The sequence below is a fragment of the Sinohyriopsis cumingii genome, chromosome 16 (assembly GCF_028554795.1).
Source record: "Sinohyriopsis cumingii isolate HCF-2022 chromosome 16, ASM2855479v2, whole genome shotgun sequence".
NCBI classification, from domain to species: Eukaryota; Metazoa; Mollusca; class Bivalvia; order Unionida; family Unionidae; genus Sinohyriopsis; species Sinohyriopsis cumingii.
This window is the reverse complement of record NC_142976.1, coordinates 51,524,551-51,550,214: the sequence shown is the minus strand read 5'-3', so window position 1 is coordinate 51,550,214 and position 25,664 is coordinate 51,524,551. Positions and strand designations below refer to the sequence as shown.

Here is a 25,664-nt window from a genome sequence, read left to right as displayed (position 1 = left end):
GCTTTAATGATACCACCTCTGTCAAGAATTGAAATAGTTTGGTAAAATAGGTAATAGCCAATATTCAGAATAAATCTGGAGAGACTGCATTATTTTTGTTTCTGTTTGCAGTATATGAAGATTACATATGCTAATTTATAACCAGGTATATCAGATTTCATTGCATTTTCTTTTGTATGTTTAAAACAAATGAGCTTCTTCTTTAAATAAAGTCATTGTTATTCTTATTATTATTACTATTATTATTGTTATTATTATTATTATTGTTGTTGTTGTTATTTTTATTATTATTATTATTATAATTATTATTATTATTATTATTATTATTATTATTATATTTTGCTTTGTACTCTCTACAGACATAGCATGTATACCTAATCCAGCATCAGTTCAGCCAGGACGAAGAAAGAGACTGCTTTTAACTCTGAACCATTTGAGAGCAATTCTAGTCAAAAGGTTTCGATATGCAACTAGAAACGTTAAAGGGATATTTTCACAGATAATATTACCTACCATATTTGTATCAATAGCCATGACCGTTGCACTTTCTGCCCCTAAAGATGAGGACCCACCACGGTTAGAACTCAGCACATCACAGTATGCAAAAGCCTTAAAACCAAGAGGAAACTATGTGCCATATTCTAATGAACACTCCAGTAACAGGTCTCTAGAATACTTGCAGGATGCTGGTCCCGAAGATATAATCAACACATTTTCATACCCATCAGGAATAGGTGCAACCTGTGTATTAAAATCTCCAACGATGAACGAAACACAAATTGCAGTTGTTGTTAATTCTACTATATATTTTGTTTTATTGGAAGAGTATTTTTCAAGCGGATGTGATTCTGTGTTTGAAAAAGAGACATATGCGAGGTATTATCCAAGAAGTTTGAAACACAAAAACTGGATTGACGATAAAATCTCATCTATGAAAGAATCTGATATAAAAGGTCAGCATACGTATCATCGATTGAATCCACATAACAATTATTAATCTTGCTATGATTTCTGATATAATTAGTTTTTGTTGTTATTTGTTTTTCTTTATTTTCTTAATTATTTTGGTAATAGATCATCAACATGGTCACTGGTATAAACCATAAATATTTATATTGATATATTGAGGTTTGACATACGATGTAAACCTGTTCTGCCATATGACAAATGGACTATTTCACAGATTACCCTCAAATAATTATCAGCATATCATAAACCTACAAAAAAAAATCACGATTCTGTAAAATACAGAAATAAAATATGATTTTATTCAAGCAACAAGTAACAGCTTAGAACAAAAATCTTTGTCTATCACTCCTGTAATGTTTCAGCCTTCAAAACTTCATACAGTGGGATTTAATGCTTACATTCTCTGTCATGCTTTTATTGTCAGACTTAAGTGTGCCCGTTATAGTGCATTTCCCGTCGTTTGTTGCAGATGTTAAAGAATTTATACAATATTATCCGGAATGTTCCTGCAGAGAGGACAATTCTGGATTCTCATGTTACAAGCAATGGCACGCAGAGCCACCAGAGAGGGTAGTTGTGACAGGAGACAAGCTTTTGAACATTACAGGGACAAAGACTGAGAAATATCTCCTTAATACTGCAGATGAATTTAAACTCCATAGGTACAACACATTTGTTATTACTTACATTTATCTGTAATATAAGGCAAAGTATTGCATGCTTCAAATATACCAACCCACAAAAAAGGATGCATCACTTTTGAAGTCACATTTTATTCCTAAGTGATATTGTTGTAAAAGTTGTATTTGCTGGCATGAATTGCCTTCCTGTTAGAGAGAATGTGATCAAAACTTTCTGAAAGATTTGAAAGAGACAATAAATGTATTACGTTATTACTTTTGTAATGTATAAAGTATGACTAAAAGATTTGAAAGAGACGATAAATGTATTACGTTATTACTTTTGTAATGTATTAAGTATGACTAAAAGATTATGGTTCTTTTTAAATGAAATGGTGCCTGTTTCTTGTCAAGATAAAAAATCAGTCATAAGCTATGATGTTTAGTGAGGTGAGCTATTGTAAGATTTCATTGGACTTTGTAGTGTATAGTGTCCTTTCCCCACTAGTTTCTCATTACATGGTATATGAATCAACAAAATATATTTTACAATGCTGAGTGACAAATTATTAGTCAATATTTTTAGCAGCTTTACTTATGATTACCATAATAATAGATATACAGGCACACACACACACACACACACACACACACATATATATATATATATATATATATATATATATATATATATATATATATATATATATATATATATATATATATATATATATATATACAGACTGGTAAGTTGGGAAGAGGTTGGCTTAAAATGTATTGAATTTAGATAGGAATATAATTTTGTTGTTGTTGCTGTTGTTGTTGTGGGGTTTAACGCCATTTTTCAGCACACGATAGGCTATACATGGCGGCCAGTATTATTCGTGGAGAAAGAACCCAGGAAGACCCGAAAAGAACCACCGACCCACGAGAAGCTACTGGCAAGCTTTCTCACATACCCACATTGGCTGAATCCGAGACTCGAACCAGTGCAGACAGAGGTGAGATGGCAGTGATCCGTAATGGAGAGCGCTTTAGACCACTCGGCCACTTGGGGCCCCTATAATTTTGTATAAACATTTAAGATATTTACATTTAACTGTCCAAAATTTAAGATTTTTTGACGGTTATTAAGTATCTGTAATCCTTCAGATATGGTGGGTTTTCATTTGGAACCGAAGAAGCATATGTTCCGTACAGATTTAATTATCCAACAATCGACTGGTTGAGGAAGATTGCAGTTAGAGGATCAGCCGAGGTATGTTGTTCCTCTTTATATTCTGACTTGTTGTTCAAATGTACAGTGTGATTTATAGTTGTACATAAATGTAATTATTAGCAGTCATCTGCTTAAGATATGAGCCACACCAATGTTAGTGTCTTCGATACATACTAGAAATCACATTCAATTCAAAGACAATAGTTAGAAAAACATGCATTGAAAAAGAACTGCATCAAAGCAGACAAGTTCGGTCATTAGAAATGTTTTGTGCATTTCTGATCACCGCTTAGATGGCTTGAGTGGTAAAAGCATCTGTCTCAGATGGGATAGGTCGTGGGTTCGAATCCCAGCCGAGTCATACCAAAGACTTATAAAATTGATACTAGCAGCTGCCTCGCTAGGTACTCAGCATTATGAGGTTAGTGTTAGGCCTCGTGTCAGGATAATGTGACTGGGTGGGACATGATGCTACATGTCAGGATAATGTGACTGGGTGGGACATGATGCTACATGTCAGGATAATGTGACTGGGTGGGACATGATGCTACGTGTCTGTGGCATAATGCCTTAGAGCTGGGCATCACTATAAACTGCCACACTGCAAAGATCATAGCAATATGATTAAAATTGTTAAAGGTACATTAAAAATACCAAAAAACACACATACAAACATATGCATTTTTGATTCTTGTGAAACATACACCGAATGAAATTATTATCAAATGCAACTTCGAGAAATGGAATGAAAAAAGAACAAGATAAATAATTGCTCAGTAATGTGCTTACAAAATAAAATGGATGATGATACCAAAAATGTTTGATACGATTGTAATGGAATCAGTCATAGATCAATTGTATTTGATGTCATAAAATAATTCACCATTTTGGAATTTCACTGTCCAAGACTGCTAATACAATATACAACCTGATCCATGCAAGGGTCATATACTTATTCATCATTAGCAATGGATATAATAGTTTTGTTAGTTTTTCCTGATTACTGAATATCTGTTATAATCGGTGTAGTCTAATTTAGAACTATTTAGTTTCTAATTGGAATAGCAGATTAAATAACTTATTGATCACATACTTTATGGAAGATAAGATCAGTATGGAAATATTAAATCTGCGTTTGTTTTATTGCAGGTCTGGTTCAATCAGAAAGGCTTCCATTCCATGCCAACATATCTGAATGCCTTAAACAATGCTATCTTGCGAGCAAACTTACCTAGGAACAAAGGCAATCCAGCTGCGTATGGTATGTAGTCAAAGCTTGTTTTACTTAGAAAGTGGAAAATTATAAATACATTTTTAGATTGTTATCGAAATGAGTGGACAACTTTGGCATGATAATATGAACCTCCAAGGGAAAATGAAGTTTGTTTGAGTTTGGTCATGAAGATATTTAAATGTACCAGGATGTAGGTGATATGTCTTTCTTTTTGGAACAAATTTAATAGTGTTTAAAGGGATTGTATAATGCATAAATGACACACCAATGTACTCGAAGTGCTAATAGTTGACAAAGGAAATTTCTACTGAATATTGCAAACATAGGTTTGCAGTACTATTTGCATGTAGTATTCACTCGATTCTGTTGTTTGAATTGTAGTTTAAGTATGTCATGATTTGCAGAAAATATTTAGATTTCAAGATACATTTAAAAAACATTCATTGTATAATCTGGGAACAAAGATAAATTTTACAACTCAGTGTCTATTGTACATCCATAAGTAAAATCACTTTACATTAAGTTTTATATTGTACATCCATAAGTAAAACCACTTTACATTAAGTTTTATTTACTATGTATTGCAAATAGCATGAACCAATTAAACATTTTGATTGTTAGAAAGGGACTGAAAATTCTTTAATGGCACTCAAGTGCTTTCCTGCATGGAAATATTATTGGATCATGGGCCATATATATATATATATATATATATATATATATATATATATATATATATATATATATATATATATTCCAGCTTCTATGTGTTGTGTGACATATCTATGTGGAATCAATATCATAACATTAAAGGTTCTCTTTCACAGATTAACATCATATTGTCACATTCCTTTTAAAGTACGTGTCTAAAACAATGGAACTATTTCAACATCCTGTACTAGATACAAGTAATGTAAGATCATAAACTTACTTAAATTTAATATTTTGTATACTTTCTGAAAATGGGGAGTAATAATATCAGCTATTATAGGAGAATATTGATTTAATAATTTTTTTCTTCAAACTTTGTTTATGTTGTTAACATAGACAGAACGTTGTGAATCTATCTCGACATTTTTTGAAAACAGGTATCACCACGTATAACCACCCGATGGATGGAACAAATGACATAATGGAATCCGATTACATGTACGTTATAAAATTTGTTTGTGCTTATTGCAGGTTGATCACACGCTGTAGTTAAACATTTTTACAATGCCATAATTTGCTATTGGCAAGCTGCTTTCTTTAGGCTAGCCTAAATAATATATTTTAAATGCAAGCAAAAGAGCAGACTTATCAAATTTCGTGAATTATGTGTTGATAAAATCTGAATTGAAATGCAAAGTACATAGACATAAAGATCTTGGCAGATTGAAAAGTATTGTAAAAAGCATACGTTATGTTTATTTCTATTTAAGTATCCAAGATACATAGAAATTTAAATTAACATGATAAAAGGTGTTGATGGAAGTTATTTTGTTTTCAGAATTGATTGCAGCTTTGTAAATATTGAATTTGTATTTGATATGTATCGATTATAAAAATTGCATTGTAAATACAGAGATTCCTGTTGTTCAATATTTTATTTACATATGTATGTGTTTATTCTTTCTTCAGTATAACTACAGTAGGAATTATCATATTTCAGCCAAGGAGGTACAGACGTGTTAATGGCCATTTTTATCATTGTCGCCATGTCATTCGTCCCTGCCAGTTTTGTTGTGTTCCTCGTGTATGAAAGATCCATAGGTGCTAAGCACATGCAGTTTGTTTGTGGTGTGAATCCACTAATCTACTGGGCAGCCAATTATATCTGGGACATGGTAAGAAGACTTGTGATAAGATCAATGAAGGCACCTTCAATATCTATACTTGGTTTGTTGAAACTAGTTAATTATGTAGTGTGCAGAATAATAACATATATACAGGTTGTGTTGACAAACTTTCCTTTTCCGTAAAGTGAGTCATGGTTTACAAAAAGCTTTGTTTCATTGACATCCAGATTATCTATGGAAGACCTATCAGTTCCTCAATGACCACTGGAAAATAGCAGAATTATGGTAGTCATATAAAACATTTTCATGGCTAAACTGAGTGCTTTACATTCCAATATAGGGATTATGTTTCATTGACTACTATTGAAATGCAGTGGCAACAGGGAAAGGAAGAACTGGATGGTTTTATTAATAAAGCATACAAATTCCACCAGTCACTCAAGTGTGCTGTAGAAATATCTGATACAAACCAAATGGTTTTATGCGAGCAACACAAATCACTGAGAACAAATTCTACGCAGATGTATACCCAAAACCAGCAGAAAATTCTGTCCAATTGCAACCCTTAACATTCTATTAAAATATCCCCTTTGGCCAGGCACAGAGACGAAGAATGATATTTAGTCTATATTTGTATTACATTCTTTGATTTAAATTACAACAACTGTACATGAATAGATATTTTGCTTACATATGTGACATTAGTTTGTGCCATTCACCTCAGAAAGGGCATCTGTGGATCTCGAAAGCACTTAGTCATTTTCTTAGACCAACTGCACCGTCCCTAGCCTTGTGCATTTCTTCTCTCTGTCTCTCCCTTTCTCCTTTCTCTTTGGGTCTCTCTCTGCCTGTCTGTCTGTATCTCTCTGTCTCGGTCTCTCGATCTCTGTCTATCTGTTTGTCTGTCTGACTCTCTCTCTCTCTCTCTCTATATATATATATATATATCAGGTGTGACCCTGCAATAGCATGCTCCATTATAACATGAATTCGGATACAGTGTGACCCCGCTATAGCATGCTCATTTATAACATGAATTCGGATATAACACTGTTGTGGTGTGGCTCCCAAAATTTCATATACATGTATTTTTCTCGTACACGAAAAGTAGCTTTTTCTTTTTAAAAGTACAAAAAATAATGTATAAAAAGCTTATTCTAGGATCGCATAGGGCTTTGCAATGTCGCAAACTTGGATTTTTCATCCTTATTGGTGGCGAAATATACCATCTGCAAATTTTTTTTAAATTGGTGACATTGTTGGCGGTTTAAACTTGTATATACAACCATCGGTTTGAAGTGGAGAAATTCAGAGGCCATGAAAGGAAGCTGCAAAGTGGATAAAAAATGCACTGAAATTTATCTGTTGTTATGTAAACAAATTCTTTGTCCATATTGACAAGCCATCTAAACGGTGCATTGTTATATCAAAATCTGCTTATCTTCACATCTAGCATGAGTACTATATATCATGAGATATCAGCTTTTTTGTTGTTGACATATCTGGCAACGGAGATCAACTGGACACGTCATTATCTAGTAATCTATCTTTTGTTGGATGTTTGGCCACTCGCTCATAATTAATATATTTACAAAGACTGACATTTGTATGTGGATGGTAAGTAAAATTCCTCTTCTTTTTACCCAGAATTAAATCCTTCAGAACACTCACATTTTTTATAATAATCCCTTTCATCAGACCAGAACACCTGCATCTCTATCATCCGTTGACCCTTTGTTCAATTTCTGATGCATGCATGGAAGGCAGCACCACGTTGCTCCCACGAATGTTTAAAAAAAACACATCTCACATATTAGTTTATTCAATAGGCAGGGAGGAACAGTAACTAGAATAGTCCAAATGATGGTCAATTCCTTTTTAAAAATGTACAGAGATAAAATAACTTGCTGAAATTTCAGAGGAAAAAGATTGCCTTTGAAGCACCGATTGTTATGAAAATGTACTCAGCAAATGGAATATAAAATCAGTCTCAATCATGCAGTACATTTATTTGATGTTGCCATAACAATAAGAAATGGGCATTTGTTTCGTTCTCCAAAGCTGTCCTTTGCCGGTGACTTCAATAACGTACACACCCTTCATTAGAGAATGCCGACTACAATCTTCAATAAAAACAAACAACTTTTCTTCAAAGGAAGTTAGTACTAAACATAAATAAAAGTAATGGAATGTGATGGATTTTTGCATTTTCCAGCATGACTGGAACACATTACCTGTGCTATGAAAGTTTCCTTTTTGCAGGGAAACAATTTATCCCTACAAATGCTACCAATAGTGGCTTAAAACGCAAACTAACTTTTACCTTTTACTGACTTGGGACATAGTGAAATGTAATGTGCTTCATCATTCATTAAGTAATTGTGCTTTGGTTTTCCACTAAATTCAGACCAACAAGACCTGTGACAAAATTACTGAATATTTTAAATCTCTTTGTGTGCATATTTTCTATGGAATCACTTGTATTGTGGATTCAGTGTATATGATGAGATTCGTGGGTGAGTACATGGTGTTGATACTCTATTCATGCTATACATTAGACATGTATATATAAACAATATTCACGTATATGTACCAATTCATGGTTCTCTAAATAAAGTAAACTATTATAAATGCCTTCTCTGTTTTCACTATAGGTGTATATCTCATTTAATATACATAAATTTAAGATCATAACTGGGCCAGTGAAGCATGTATTTTACTGTCTGCATTTATTAACTACCCCCTCAACATTTTTTTGAGGGAGGGGAGAACATGCCTCATTTTAACTGACCTGGTTGCTTATAGCATGGTTCGGTCTATAACACGGTTGGGTTCTATGGTTTCCAGCTCCCTTGTTATAGTGGGGTCATACTGTATATATATATATATATATATATATATATATATATATATATATATATATATATATATATGAAATTCTTTACTTCAACATTCTCCTTTATCATTCCAATGTACATGTATTTTGTTTATGTTTGTGATCCGTGCCAGAATCTTGACACTTCCCAGTATGCTGTTTTTGTTTATATTAATTCTTAAGAGTTCAATGACATTTGAAAAAACTCTTTATCAGGAGAGTTGTGTGTAGTCTGTCTTCAAGGTTTCTTATCAATCTATTAAGCAGTTGTGACTGGGACTCACATCATCTTTGGGAATCATCTTATCGATTCCTTTCTTACAGCTCTTTAGAACAAAGACACAGAAAAAATAGCGAGCCAATATTTTGATTGCTTTAATCAGACACTGTGGAAATTTTACTGTATGATCATGAAAGCTAGTCTTGTAGACTCTGAATATGTAGGTCCAATTAAAGAACATTTATTATGCTTTACTCCTGAGTGAACATAAGTGTCCAAGATACTTTAGATTTTCCAGTTTACATTTGGTGTCAAATACTAATTTACATTATGCAAAATTTGGCAGGACGTTTTACATTCCTTTTCCAAAAGTTATTATTGTTACATACATAATTTATATGTGTATGTATATTATTTATCATACAATACTAGAAGTTGTATAGTTTGTCAATCCAAATGTAAAATGCACAACTTTGTTTTAATTTCAGAAGGTCTTCAAAGGACAAATACTAAACAAAAATGACCACAGCAAAGGTTAAAGCTGAAATCAAAATAGTTGCTTAAAGGTTTCATGCCACCAAGCCAACCGCTCTGGTGACGTAATAGTTAGAGCGTCCACCTTGGATGTAGGATATCGCGGGTTTGAACCCTGGCTAAGTTATAACAAAGACTTATAATGGTACAAACAGCTGCCTTGCTAGGCACTCAGCGTTAAGAGGTTAGTGTTAGGACAGGTTGGCGTGGTTTCAGGATAATGTAACTGGGTTACAGGACATCATGCTACATGTCTGAGGCATGTCCTTAAGTGCTAGACATCACTATAAACTGCCACATTGCAGACATCGTACCAATATGTCTGAAAAATTGTTAAAACTCCATTAAAATTCCAAATCACACACACACACACACACACACACACACACACACACACAAGCAATTACATCAGTTTACAGTCATATTGTTGCAGATATTTCAACTAACGGAAAACACTCCCCTTCACCCCCCCCGCAAAAAAACAAAACACGTGTTCCATTTTCCAGGTAGTGTAACATACACAAATGGTTTCCAAAGTGTTTTAAGTATACTGTTCATTTCTTTCAGACATGAAATCCAAAAGACCAAAACAGCCAAATGTTCAGCAATAAGAAACTGACATTTATTAATCTGTAAACTTCACAATTTATTTACGTGCAAAGAACATAGAATAGATATGAACCACAACTTACATTTCTCTGGTCTTGCGTTTCTAAACCTTTATATGCTTTACATATTGAGTACTACATATGTGTTTGGCATCGGACATGATTAGCATGCCTTGCATGTCAATATTAGTATTAAAGTATATCTTGCCAGTTTTCGCATGTAATTCTTGCATGTTTTATTAAATATATGACACTTGTTTGATTTCAATACCTACACATTCTTACCACTTTGTACTTTCAGTTGAACTACTTGGTCCCTGTCACATGCATCATCATCATTCTGTTTGCCTTCCATATTCCAGCCTATGTTGAGGGGGACAATTTTAAAGGTGTTCTTGCTCTTTTTCTTATTTATGGGTGAGTTGACAAATGCCATTATAAACTCATTGTTAGTTTGTCTTCTGTTGTAATTTTGAAACAAAACTCGCATCAAAATGTAATTAGGTTTTTTCTAGACTTTTCATGGTACATTTGCATGGGATTAAATAAACCAAAGTCTTGTTTTGGATGAAGTTTTTGGTGTGTCTTAGAAAACAGAAAGATTGACCTACAGAAAAAACAGCAAAGGCAAGTAAATTTTAAAAGCAGTCCATCATATAGATGACACTCTAATACCTTAGTGTTCAATATTTGCATGTGGCTAGAATTTGACTTAAACCCACATACGCGAAATGACATTGATCTTATTTCTACAAAATGTCAATGGTTGGGGTTCTTGTCATTACAACCTAACATTCCAGCTATTTAAATGTCAAATAGGATGAAGCAGTCCATATTCTAGTCAAATAGTATGAAGTAATCCATATTCTAGGCAAAATAATGCAATGGTTGAAGGTTTAAAAAAAATAAAGCTGATTAAGAGGAGCGTTTAAGGCACCCCTTTTAAAATGATATGATCTGTGCAAATTACCACTCTCTTAATTAGAATGGGGTGAAAATTAAGAATACAGAGCAATTCCAAATCTTATGTCACCAGTGTAAAGAAAACCACGTATTAATTATGATTATTATGATTATTATGATGATTATTATTATGATTATTATGATGATGATGATTATTATTATTATTATTATTATTATTTTCATATTACCACCAGGATGATATTCTGCTGCATTGGGTATTGTAGTGAGATGGGAATGTATGAAAATATTCTGTTTTTAAATTTAGTCTACACGAAAATGTCACCCACTGCATATTATTAATATCCTACTAACTTGAATAAAAATATGGCACAGTTCCAATGAGTTATTGTCTATACAATATGGATCTTAATGGTGTTGTAGAAGCTGATATTACATTATATGTGCCATCGATGAAACGGCTCACTTTAATTACTTATGTTAAAAATAAAATCTAGCTTCAGGTATTTAATGAATCACCATGAATGAATATAAACATATGTGAACTCTACTTGTTTACAAAAGCTTCATATTTCGGCTAATGTCTAGACAATAATAATTTTAACATTCTTTCAGGTGGTCAATTACCCCGATGATGTATCCATTGTCCTTCCTGTTCCGAGAGCCCAGTGTTGCCTACATAGTTTTGATCATCATTAACCTATTCACAGGAATAACTTGTGTGATATCAAGTTTCATCTTAAGATTGTTTAATTTTGATCAGGTAAATTTATTTCACATTTCACCAAGCAACATCAGTCATCCACTGTAGTATGCAGTTAAGTTACAGAGGCAATTGAATAACACAGATTTTCATCCATCTTTTCGCCCATTTATTTAAGTCTTTCATTTCTTTCTAAATTTCTCGATTTATTGAAACATTATGTGACATAACTTAAAATTATATTTATATGAATGAAATAATTTAAATGAAGAATAAGCATAAAAAACTCCAGTATGCTTTATAATTTTATTTAATGACATGTCTGCCTGATTAGTACATTTTAAACCTTTACCTCGTGCAAGCGTCTTTGGATGCTTGTACTCCATTCGCATGGAAGCGCCTTTTGATGCCTCTACTCCATTCTCATCTGAGCGCCTTTTGATGCCTGCTGTAAACATCAGCCATTTTAAGCTGGTTTTCGTAGCACCACTTTCGGGGAAAATCCCCTAATAGATACTACATTAATTTCTGTGAATGACAATTACGTCAGATCAGGTGGTCACTGTTTATGCACTGGTCGATATCTGCTATTTAAAGTAACTGGGTCGTAATCTCCACTCTCCAAAATGGCGGTCGCGAATTTCATTCAGTACTTACAAAGTTTTCACGATTAGAATCACAACTATGAAATATTCAATAACTTAGGTAAAGGCTCAGATATTGATGTAGACAGCAATTAGTTTTTATAAATTATCAAATTCAGATGACTTAGTGATGTAGATGCAGACAAAAAACTCGTGGCCTCACTGACATGATGGTGAATGAGTTCTCTCAAGATTTTAAAGCACATAAAAAATTCTTCCATGAAAAATAATTACACATCTATAACAATCGGACTTTACTCTTAAATTTTTCCACACGTAATAGATGTGTAACAAATATATAAAATGGTTAAAATTGCTGTTAAACATAACATACACTACATTGCTTAACAGTTAACAGGCAGGCCTATGTGTATGGAGTCGAATAGGTAACAGGTGTTCTATTTATAGTGCACTGCACTTTGTAACTATGCTCTATGAGGTAAAGGGTTAAGCAATGTTGCAGTACAATATCAGCTGAGTTTTTTAATACTGCATATTTCAACACTTGCTATATTGTGGTTATATATATATATATATACATGTATATACAACAACAGCACTATATATGTATATACAACAACAACAGCACTATGTGTGTATATATATATATATATATATACAACAACAAAACTATATATGCATATACAACAACAACAACAACACTATATATATATGTTATTGTTGTTGTTGAAGGGTTTAACGCCGTTTTGCAGCACACGATAGGCTATACATGACAGCCAGTATTAATGGTGGAGGAAAAACCTGGAAAATCCCCGGAAAGAACCATTGACCCTCGAGAAGCTACTGGCAAGCTTTCTCACATACCCACATTGGCCAAATCCGAATATATATATGTATATATACAACAACAACAACACTATATATATATATATATATATATATATATATATATATATATATATATATATATATATATATATATATATATAACATAATGTGCATAATTGTGAAATAAAAATAATTAAGAATACATTTGGAAACTTCTATTATGTACCAATTTCACAATTTGTTAACAATAATCAGAAAAGATTATCTGAAAGAATATATGTCATGGAGATTTGAGAACATTGTTAAGCTAAATTAACATCTTTTTTTTAGTTGCAGAGTGTGGTTTGTATCACTAAATTGATTCTAACTGTCTATTTAGTCAGAAATGTAATTCCAAATATTTTATCCAATAAAGATATTTGAATATTGTACCTTTTTCCCAAACCATAAATGGTTTATTTTGAATGGAAAGGCTCATTATTTCTCAAGTAACTCCCCTGATTATAAAATGACAGTTACTATGTGTGCTCGATAAATTAAGTTACCATGTCTAGTCTGTTGCCATTATGTGATTAGAAATTTCAGACCTTGGATCAAATGGTTATGTAAGATTAATAAACACTAATGAAAAGCACCTGCACTTGTGCGATGTGTGGCAGCTAATTGAAACAATCACATGTGTACCGAATGCCTATTCATATGTTTTGTCATTGCCTCTATAAATAGACAGAAAATGCTACAGTGCAATAAGTAGCGATTTTCAGATCCTTTTGAAGCAGTTACTTACATCAGAAATTCAGCGTGATCTTTTTGTATTCTCCTTCAGGGTCTAGATGGTGCATATAAAGTCATCGCTGATATGTTCTTGGTGTTTCCTAACTATTGCTTAGGGGAGGGTTTGATGGCAATTGCTTACAACCACTACCTCAATACTTTCTATTCACATACTGGTAAGTACTTTTTAGATGATTCCATAGACAAGAAAGTAATCATGCTAATTACATTGACTAAGTAAAACCTACTAAAAACTATATTGTTTTTAAAGTAATGTTCTTGTAGTGATGTTTTTTTTAGGCTTTGTTGTCTTGCATTAACTTCACTCTACTGACAATCGTAGCTACTTTGTCAATGCTGTTATCTACAAATACAGTAAGATATAAAATTATTATATTTAGTTGGTACATGCATATGTCACACATTTTATTTGCTGGAAGACCGTTTCTATTCATCTCATTACCTAGATTAAGCCAGGTTTTCTCTGATGCGGAAAAATGGACCTTAATTTTACGCATTTCTTTAGAATTAGTTCACAGTTGCTCCTGGTGGATACCAATACTTTGTCCAGCCTGGTTCATAGATCATTGGTGCATTTTTATTAATGGAAATTTGGTGTTGTAGTTGGTTGAACTCCTGTGTTTAGAATATGGTGATACTAGATGACTTTAAAGGCGTATATGTGTCAGTCATTAATATTTCTTTTGCATCACAGTTGACATTCAGTTAGTCAGAATCTGTTATTTAAATTTGTTGTGTTCTTTGGAAGAGATAGTTGATTTAGTTTGTATACCTTTACGTCTGATGTCTTTCTTGATGGTTTGAATGCTATAGACGTTTATGCTTTGCGGCTAAGTATGAAACAACATGTTTCCTTCAGTGATTGACCAAGATAAGGTTTGCAATCTTCAATGATTATAGTATATGTGACAACATAAGGAATAATGTATGATATTGACAGAGTAAAGCAATGTTTTAACTGAAAACAATAGGAATGTCCGAGCCTTTTATGGCAGCATGCTGGAAACAAAACCTTGGATGTAAATAATGGCCATTGATATCTGCCATGAGTCTTATGCTTGTTATTGAATCATATTAACTTTAACATCATCACGATGACTTGCCGTATCATGACTAGGCACTACTTAAGCAATAGTTTATGGTTATTGAAATGGAATGTTCAATTTTTTTCATTCCAAATGTGCAGGAAAAATGCTACAAATTAATAGTGGTGGTATTTGATTGATTATTAGAACCCTATGAGTATTACATTGACACATATCAGTTTGTACCAATCTGTTCCTCATACATGTAGCCAGATGTTCATGTGCTAAAACAAACTTTAGGATGCGTTATTGAGATTATCTTAGAGTCTTCTTAAGAGTTTTGAAGTTATGTGACTCACATCAGAAAGAGACAAGAATGTTTTAAATGACCCCAAACAGGCCTACTGCTTTGTCTACTAATCACTGATGTTAAAATAGTTTCACATTGACTTTATCAGGTCTATTACCTACTAAAATATGTTGTAATTTTGCGTGCTTGTTAAGTGTATGATACTGAAACGAGTTTTCAAGTTTTTCTAATATTGCTTTCACTTTCTATACGTTTTTAAAATGTTAATGATCAGATGATATTTCATAAGCATTAAGATGTAGTAAATGGCCTGCAAGTCCATTATTACAACCAATTTACAGCCCCCCCAACAAATAAATTCATATACAGTTTCAGATAAATGCATAGAAATGCGATATTATACTTTTCTTCATGTTATTATTGCTTATTTTCTATTTGTATTTTTCCGTTAAATAACGAATCAATTTCCTTTCAGACAATATGGATAAGATTCGATCACCTTTGGAGTGGGACATTGTTCTTAAGAAACTTGTCGTGATGTCGGTCACTGGTGTCATATTTTTTGTGTTCACTGTTCTGTGTGAATGTGAGTTTTTTAGCAAATTGAAGTAAGTACATCAACATTTTCCATCCAACAAGCAAACAATGTTTGATTTTAGAATGAGACACTATCAGAATGTAATCAGATAATTTAATGTACACCGACTGTTGTATGATGTATCATCAAGGTTGATATAATTGCCAGATCATTAATGTAACCCAGAATAAAATTATGAACTTGAAGGTGGCAGAGTTTTAAATCTCCAATATATATATATGTGTGTGTGTGTGTGTGTGTGTGTGTGTATGCGTTTGTGTGTGTTCATGGTTTTGTGGTAATTGGAAAAATATTAAATAAGCATCCATGTTTTTAGACATGTTTGGTTTTAGTTATCACTCCAAAATGTAAGGAACGAAAGAAAATGAGAAACTATTTCATTTTGATTTTATGTAAAGTGGCAAGTACTCATATCATGGGAAATTATTATATTTCAATAACCTATTGCAACTGTATACAAGCATGTGACACGCTTTGTTTAAAATTTAAGGTATTTGGAAATGTTATTGCATGAAGCTATTGCATGTGACACACTGTGTTTAAAATTTAAGGAAATGTTATTGCAATCTTTAAATGAGGACAAAGATGTGTTTCATGATAATATTTGGGATAAAGAGCCAATGCTGAATATGTGCTCCAGTTGACATACCTGCAGTTGTAAACTTTTCTTAAATTCTAAAAACCCATAGGTGCCAAAGAAAGTTAATGGACCACACCTCACAGCAAGAAGATGACGAAGATGTAGCTCTGGAGAAGAGACGTGTTGTGTCAGAGTGTAGACAGAATGACTTATTAAGAGTTGTCTCACTGTCAAAGGTAAGTGTGACTGCACATACTGGGTATTGAAAAAGTGCAAGGCAATCTGAAAAACTCAGAATGCTCAATCCTGCAAAGAACCGGCCAGTGGGTAGATTTCTTGATGAAGGTTCTTTGAGATTATATATATATATATATATATATATATATATATATATATATATATATATATATATATATATCTGGAAACTGATGGGCCTTCTGAATGTGATGGTTGCACGCATTGGGGTGGGGTTCTTCCAATATATATTAATTAAATTATCATGAAAGTTCCACCTGGGCTCGTGGGGTTAGAAAGTTAAATTAGTGATGAGGTAGATTTACAGCTCTGAGCCCCCAGTCAGCACTGCCAATGGTTAAATTACAGAGAACACGAAGATGAAGTTCAATTAATAACAATTTAATAAATTCGGTAATTTAAAACGATAAACTCTCACTCACCCGTCTTTCCCTCGATCAAGTGACAGCCTAATTCATCCCATGATTTACAGTGTGAGTTCGATTTTCTCCCTGTCCTTGTGTCTACTCATCTCTTTCTTTCCCGCTAATTCCTTCCTTCCTTCCGTTCCTTCAACACCTCCTTTGACTCCGTTTCCCTCTTGACTATCTCCTCCTCCAAATTCGCTCCCAATTTCCTCTTCCTCCCTTCTCTCCCCTTTTCCTCCTAGACTTCAACTTCTCCTGACTTCTCTCCTTTCTTCTCCTTTCCTCCATCTCTCTATCTGAGACTACGGGACCAAACTGTAACTGGTCTGTCCCTCAAAACTTACTGTGAAAAACCACAAGGCGTTAACATATGCTTATCGAATCTCACCTCACACTAGATCAACAATTAATCATCAGATAAGGCTATTACGATTTCTGTCACGCATGCGTACACATCGAAATTCCCACACACTTCTTGCAGGGCAAACAATGGCGTAATAACACGGTATCAGCGAATTGTCATACAGACATCAATACATTGCGTCACATTGTACTACAATATGAAAACAATCAGATGCATGTCTGTACATTACACTCCCACAAGCATACACAAATATTCAACAAGTGCAAAATCTATAATCACATGAACACGTGCTAGTCTACTATAAAATACCCACATAGCGAATTACAATATTAACTCTTACGACGGCTAGCAAGCTATATTATTCTTTACAAATATCAACTCATTTCTTCAAAATATGCAAACCTATTAACACCACAAAGTAATTCTTCGTACTACAGTTCTAGTAATAATAAAGTATACATACGACCTACAATTAAAAATGCAGTCGCATTCCGCAAAGACCGAACAGCTAGCTCACTGACCTTATTTGAAGCTGTCTGTACTTAGAATTTCCTGTTCTAAGATATTCCCGCCAATAACGAATGGCTGTTCAGAATTATGCTATCCTCCTCTGGGCAATCTCTCTAGTGAACTAATTCTTGCCGGAAGAGGTGGAGATATAATTCTAGCCAAATCAGGGTCTCTCCCCTATCTCGATTCTGATTTGGTGGCACTGTGACCCTGTCCTATCGTCTTAGCGGCCAGTTCAACCTGGCTCTCTGTCTGCAGGGAAAAAAGTTAAGACACTCCCACTTCTTCGGGCAACTTCTTTTGATCTGGACAAATGTTTCCACATCTAGGTGATAATTGACCTTGCAGCTCCTAGGTCTGGCTCTCCACTTCTAGCCACAGCAATCTTAAGTAAGGGATTAGTGCTAGCCTGCGGCAATGTTTAACATCAAACAATGGCTTGTCAGAATTACCTTGATTATACATGTTTCAAACTGGGGCTACTCTGGGTCGGGGTAAACTTGACACTGAATATAAGTTATATTTTACTTCACTCCAATTTATTAAAATAAAAATCAATACTCTTTCAAGGCTTTTTAATATAAAAATGGATCGTATAGAAGAAAAACACTCATAATTCTAATATTCAGCATGGTTATATATTACCGTGTAGACATCCTTCAGAATAGAAAATATTATTTAGTTACTTTATTATAACATTAAAACATTCTGTATTATATTGTCCTGATAATATTCATAGGTGCTAGAAAAAAATGATTCTTTTAGAGAATAAGAAATATACCAGGTGCTAAATTTGGTGTTTCATGTATTTTGGTAGCATGGCAGAGTCTATATATGCTGTGTAGGCTAAATTTGGTGTTTCATGTAATTTGGTAGCATGGCAGAGTCTATATATGCCTTGTAGGCTAAATTTGGTGTTTCATGTATTTTGTTAGCATGGCAAAGTCTATATATGCCGTGTAGACTAAATTTGGTGTTTCATGTATTTTGGGAGAATGGCAGAGCCTATATATGCCGTGTAGGCTAAATTTGGTGTTTCATGTATTTTGGGAGAATGGCAGAGTCTATATATGCCATGTAGGCTAAGTTTGGTGTTTCATGTATTTTGGGAGAATGGCAGAGTCTATATATGCCGTGTAGGCTAAATTTGGTGTTTCATGTATTTTGGTAGAATGGCAGAGTCTATATATGCCATGTAGGCTAAATTTGGTGTTTCATGTATTTTGGTCGAATGGCAGAGTCTATATATGCCGTGTAGGCTAAGTTTGGTGTTTCATGTATTTTGGTCGAATGGCAGAGTCTATATATGCCGTGTAGGCTAAATTTGGTGTTTCATGTATTTTGGTCGAATGGCAGAGTCTATATATGCCGTGTAGGCTAAATTTGGTGTTTCATGTATTTTGGGAGAATGGCAGGTCTATATATGCCGTGTAGGCTAAATTTGGTGTTTCATGTATTTTGGTCGAATGGCAGAGTCTATATATGCCATGGAGGCTGAATTTGGTATTTCATGTATTTTGGTAGACTGGCAGAGTCTATATATGCTGTGTAGGCTAAATTTGGTGTTTCATGTATTTTGGTCGAATGGCAGAGTCTATATATGCCGTGTAGGCTGAATTTGGTGTTTCATGTATTTTGGTAGAATGGCAGAGTCTATATATGCCGTGTAGGCTAAAATGAACAAATTATGAAATTTATAACAACCGCATACCATTATCATTATGTAATCATATATATTTGATATATTTTCAGGAATTTAAAAGCAGAAAAAGAGGTAAACATAAAGCAGTCAATGACATATCATTTGGAATTCCTGCTGGTGAGGTAAGTTAAGACAATTTGCTTATCTTAGGCTTAAAGTGGCGCTCTCCAGTTTTGTATTTTACATAGGGTTAGAGGTTTAAAGAAAAACAATTTTTCCAGTTTTCCTAACCAGTTATACTGCTCTTTTTAAGATAAACCTTGATTATCGTAGGTATTGTTCATTGGAGTTGTAATTTCCTTTATTTCGGTGTAGGACTGATAAGTGGAATATGGGTTATAAAGCATACTGCTCGGCCTTTTTTTTGAGGTGCACCTTTAAAAAAAACCTGTGAGCTTCACTTGGTAATTTTTACTTACTGGACTTCAGATGTATATTGTAAAAATGAGCCAATAACTCTTTTTCACTATATTGTAATTCATTCAGTGCACTTTAGAAGCTGGTGTTGTCTCATCTGCCAAAATTCCTCTTCCCTATTTTAATAACTGCTAAAAGAAGTTTACTTTGGACTAATTTAGACTGATGTTTTTAGCAAAAGGTAGCGGTCATTTTAGATAGCATAGATCATATAAAACGACCTCCAGTACAAAGAAATTTACTCAATAGTACATAAATGCAACATAGAGATATATCAACATTCTCTCCATTGTACATGTTGCAAATGTAAACAACTTCACTTTACACCCACCACTCTCTCAAAAGTTCATTAATATCTGTTGAGTGCCCTCTAAATGACTTCATAATTGCAATTGCATTAGTTGGTATTTACATTGGCCAGAGCCTAATTATGTAACATGGGCGAGCTTCATTTAATTATGAGTGAACTATATAGAGGACTACTTTATACCAGCATATATAAATACAGTCATGTGCATAGTAACTAATGTAAAGACTCAAAGAGAAGACAGAATCTGCACTGCATGTCTTCAAAACAATGTAATGCTTTTTTTAAAAATGAAATAAATTGATTTTTGAAAGAATCAAATAACAAATCCTTCTATTACTTTTCATGATAACATCATTCTTTCTTAGATAATATTTGATATAAATTGGCCTGATCATGTTGAGTCCATCCATGAAAGCATAATTACATCTTAAAGTATTTTTATATCTAATAGAACAACATATTCTTTGTTTTGAATATTATGCTTTCACATGTGCCATTTATACACAATCTTAAGGCAATGCTGTGGAATGTTCAGAACCTTAGCTTGGCTAACATTGGTGGGAATTACTCATTTCATGTTGGCACATTTATTGCGTTGTTGAAGGAGAATCCTGTGTGCTATAAATAGCTATTTTTAAGAAACCCTCAAGAAGTACTTATAAGCAAATATAAGGCTCTAAAACTGGTGTGAAATATTTGTCAACAAGCAAAATGAATATAAAGGATATAATTGAAATGATGAGAGCTTTTTTATTGTTTCTTGGGATGGGTATGTGTTGTTATGTACTATGTGAATCAGCAACTGGCAGTTTATGCTGCAATACACGCAAAGAAGCAACATTAAAATCTTACCTGATACTGTAGCCAGCTTGAACAGCTGAATGCCTTTAAAATGTATTCTCATTTTTTATAGCATTTTGTAGCATAGCATGATAGGGTGCAGTGTGGCCTGATGACGTGGTGTGGCGATGTTCAGTATAGTGCAGTGCAGAGTGATGTAGTGTTGTGGGCATATTATAGTGCAATTATAACATATTATATTTTAATATTAACATTAAGAAGTTATAAATTGCGGACATTGTTGGAATTACTATGCATTTTATCCCAACACAGCAGTGAATATGAGGAACATTTTGATTGGTTCCAAATGTCTTGATGGCATAGTAATGTCATTACTCTCCTATTTTGTAGTTCCATTGGGAATAATGTTTAAGGTTATTTACTGCAAAGTATTATGACCTGCGATTGAACAGGGGTGCTGCATTGATTTTAATTTGCTGGTGTGTTTCGGGACTTAAAATGTACATTGTCATGGGTTGATGCTGACATGAGGTGTACATTGTATCGGGGGTTATGCTCTCATAAATCATTTTATAAGGTGTCATGATGTCATAAAGTACATTATATCGGGTTTATGCTCTCATAAATCATTTTATAAGGTGTCATGATGTCATAAAGTACATTATATCGGGTTTATGCTCTCATAAATCATTTTATAAGGTGTCATGATGTCATAAAGTACTTTATATCGGGTTTATGCTGTCATAATTGTACATTGTATCGGGGTTATGCTATCATAAAGTGTATATTTCATAGGGTTTATGCTGTCATAAAGTATATGTTGTATCAGGTTTATGCTGTCATAAAGTGTATATTGTATCAGGTTTATGCTGTCATAAAGTATATTTGTATCAGGTTTATGCTGTCATAAAGTGTATATTGTATCGGGTTTATGCCGTCATAAAGTGTATGTTGTATCAGGTTTATGCCGTCATAAAGTGTATGTTGTATCAGGTTTATGCTGTCATAAAGTGTATGTTGTATCAGGTTTATGCCGTCATAAAGTGTATATTGTATTGGGGGTTATGCTGTCATAAAGTATATGTTGTATCAGGTTTATGTCGTCATAAAGTGTATGTTGTATCAGGTTTATGCTGTCATAAAGTATATGTTGTATCAGGTTTATGCTGTCATAAAGTGTATATTGTATCGGGTTTATGCCATCATAAAGTGTATGTTGTATCAGGTTTATGGCATCATAAAGTGTATGTTGTATCAGGTTTATGCTGTCATAAAGTGTATGTTGTATCAGGTTTATGCCGTCATAAAGTGTATATTGTATTGGGGGTTATGCTGTCATAAAGTATATGTTGTATCGGGTTTATGCCATCATAAAGTGTATGTTGTATCAGGTTTATGCTGTCATAAAGTGTATGTTGTATCGGGTTTATGCTGTCATAAAATGTATATTGTATCGGGTTTATGCCGTCATAAAGTGTATGTTGTATCGGGTTTATGCTGTCATAAAGTATATGCTGTATCGGGGGTTATGCTGGCACAAAGTGTACTTTGTATGTGGGTTGGCTGACATGAAGTGTACATTGTATTGGAGTTTATGCTGTCATAAAGTGTACGTTTTATCTGTTTCATTTACTTATTGCTCATAAAAATTACTTTGCGGCAAAATAGCCATTAGTATTCAAAAGCAAATTCTCAATCTTGGTAAATGAATGCCCTGAATATATTAGCATCTGTTAATTATAACAAACACAAAATCAGTAATTGTAACGTGTTTTAATACTTGCATTTGAGGACAAAACATGAAGTGGAAACTGTAGGGTAAATCAAAACATCACAGACAACAAGACAATTTTCAATCGCCCATTCAAACACAAAATGGAAATGTGGAGAAAAAAATTCTTCGTACTTTGTGGAATATTGTCAAGGTTTTGTCATCTGTAATATTTGTTTTTACAGTGTTTTGGACTTCTCGGTGTCAATGGAGCTGGTAAAACCACCACATTTCGAATGATTACTGGTGAGGAGATGCCATCGGCAGGAAACGTTTACGTCAAGGGTCATAGGTAAATGCAATATTGAAATGGGCTTCCTAAACATGTCAACAAGGCAGATTATTGAACAAAAATTAATGTAATGGCAGATGATTTCTATCTATAACATAACTACTGTGTTGTGAACATTAATATACTTATTTTGTATATATACTACGTGTAATAACATCTCATTACATCCCGATAATGTCTTAGCATCATGCAAAGGAAAGAAGTAACAACTGAGGCATCCAACTGCTATTGCAGTACCATCAGTTGATAAATGTAGAGAAGATTTCCATTAAATATAACCTTGTGAACAGGTCCAGTTGTGTTTGTTTCTCTATAGAAAACTGCCTTATACTAATGTCTGTAATCGAGTCAGATGAAAAGTAATTAATGTAAACAATGAATTGGAAGGCAAATTGAATAAATTGATTTGATAGAATCAGATAAAACAATCTTTATAGTTTTTCTGAAAATAATTCTTTCTTTGAGTAGATTTATAAAAAGCTAGGAAACTCAAAATCTGCCAGCATGAATATTGGGGCTACAACACTTTCACTGAGGCACATTACACTGAATGTAAAACTATAGTTAAATGGATATGGGAGGAGGGGGGATCCAAAGACTAACATTAAAACAATCAGACTCACAGCCCTACAATGTAAAACACCGACACTGGGGTGAATGGGAGATATTGGCCACTACTCCTCCATCGTAACTGTCTGGGTTAATTATTGTCTTGCACTGTTTGACTATTGAACCCTCATCACTATAACCATTAAGCGATAGTCTTAATTTCATTTTTAGAAGCCCATGCAGGTAGCCTAAAATGTTAATGAACACAAAAATAGATTTAAAGAAATTAAAATTGGTCACTTTATCTGGGCAATCACGCTTCATCCAAGTCACAATGAACTCAAGGAAACATCCAATTCAAGAATCATTTGTATGTCAAACAAGGCAAATTATTTTTTGCTTTGAATTTTGAACTTCTACCCAGATCACATGTGCCAGGTAGATAAAATATTAAGAACATGCCGTGAAATGTTCAAATCTTATGGCTGCCTACAATAGGTGGAATAATTTGTTTGATGCTGACGTAACTATTACATTACAGATTGAGAATCCCCATATCTACAAATAGTTACGTACCAGATGCCCTGAGCATGAATTGATATGCTTAAATAATGCTCAAATGCTGACATGAAATATCCTTAAAAAACCAAAACTAAAAATATAATTAAAGAATTAATACAGTTTTTAAGAATTGCAATTGTAGGAGTTCAGTGTTGTCTTTCTATGAATTTATGATGGTATCAACTGTCAGTTGCTGACTCACCAAGCTTACATAACGCCATTTGGGTGGGGTTCTTTTTTTTGTGACTTGGCAACTGGGAGTTCTTCTTTGGTTGTCAGTCATGTCCGATGATGATGCTAGTTGTGCTGCCCGTGATGTTACAGGTTGGGCATGGGAAGTTTCTAGATGCATTGGTCTGCAATGGTCTGCATTGGTCTGCAATGGTCTGCAATGTGCCATTTGTCTCTTATGGTTCCAAGTCATTGGTGGCGGTCATCCTCCACTGCTTCAACAGCCTTTGAGTGTTCTTGGCCGAGGTTTCTAGCTCATTGGGTTGGTTTCCACACCATTTCAGGTACACTTATGGTTGTCTTTGTACCTTTTTGATGGGGTGCCCATGTTTTCACTTTCCCTGTACTAGCTAACCGAAGGGTTGTCTTGGTATTCTAGTCTTCTCCATCCAAATGACGTGGCCAAACCATCTGAGTGGGACGTTTTGTAGCAGTGCCTCATTGCTAGTAACACATACCATTTTGAAGACTTCTAAGTTGGACGCCCTGTCTTGCCATTGTATGGGTATGATTGACTTAATAATAATAATAACGAAGACTTTGTTTAGTGCCTAATCTTTAGAAGCTCTATGTGCTTTACAACATTAGACAACACCTACAACAAAAAACATATATAATGATATGATTACAAAAGCAAACACCATGAATTAGAAAACATGAAAACATACTGAAAATATTTAAGGTAGGAAACATTATTAGGTCTTTAAGTTTGTTCTTGCAGTTGAAATAAGTGAGTTTTAAGAGCACTCTTGAATGGGATCACTGTGTCTTTGTGTCTAAGTTCAGTGGGCAATTCATTCCACATTGCTGGGCCCTGGTATGCAAAAGAACGTCGTCCATATAACTTCGTTTTCATAGTGGGAATAATGAGTATGCGGATGTCAGAAGAGGAGCATAAGTATCTTGCTGGTTTGTACACATGTGTGAGGTCGGATAGGTATGTTGGACTGGATGTAGTGACTAGACTTAGTGAGCACATATGGAATTGCTTTGAGCTGCTTCATGTGCCTGTAGTACACAGTCCAAGTTTCACAGCCATTGATCAGGGAGGTGAGAACGAAAGCTTTATAGA

The 25,664-nt window shown here is 33.9% G+C and overlaps 1 protein-coding gene across 1 annotated transcript in view; it reads left to right on the top strand.

Annotated features, from left to right (window-relative positions):
• LOC149780395 (ATP-binding cassette sub-family A member 2-like) overlaps positions 1-25,664 on the top strand; it is an 86,765-nt gene that overhangs the window by 42,544 nt on the left and 18,557 nt on the right. Inside the window, exons 25-37 of the mRNA XM_089937318.1 lie at positions 360-953; positions 1,439-1,631; positions 2,742-2,847; positions 3,958-4,069; positions 5,131-5,191; positions 5,694-5,868; positions 10,359-10,474; positions 11,594-11,741; positions 13,941-14,064; positions 15,720-15,852; positions 16,532-16,658; positions 19,711-19,782; positions 23,145-23,251. Of these exons, the coding sequence (XP_089793444.1) occupies positions 360-953; positions 1,439-1,631; positions 2,742-2,847; positions 3,958-4,069; positions 5,131-5,191; positions 5,694-5,868; positions 10,359-10,474; positions 11,594-11,741; positions 13,941-14,064; positions 15,720-15,852; positions 16,532-16,658; positions 19,711-19,782; positions 23,145-23,251 (2,068 nt within the window). The remainder of the gene's footprint in view (positions 1-359; positions 954-1,438; positions 1,632-2,741; positions 2,848-3,957; positions 4,070-5,130; positions 5,192-5,693; positions 5,869-10,358; positions 10,475-11,593; positions 11,742-13,940; positions 14,065-15,719; positions 15,853-16,531; positions 16,659-19,710; positions 19,783-23,144; positions 23,252-25,664) is intronic.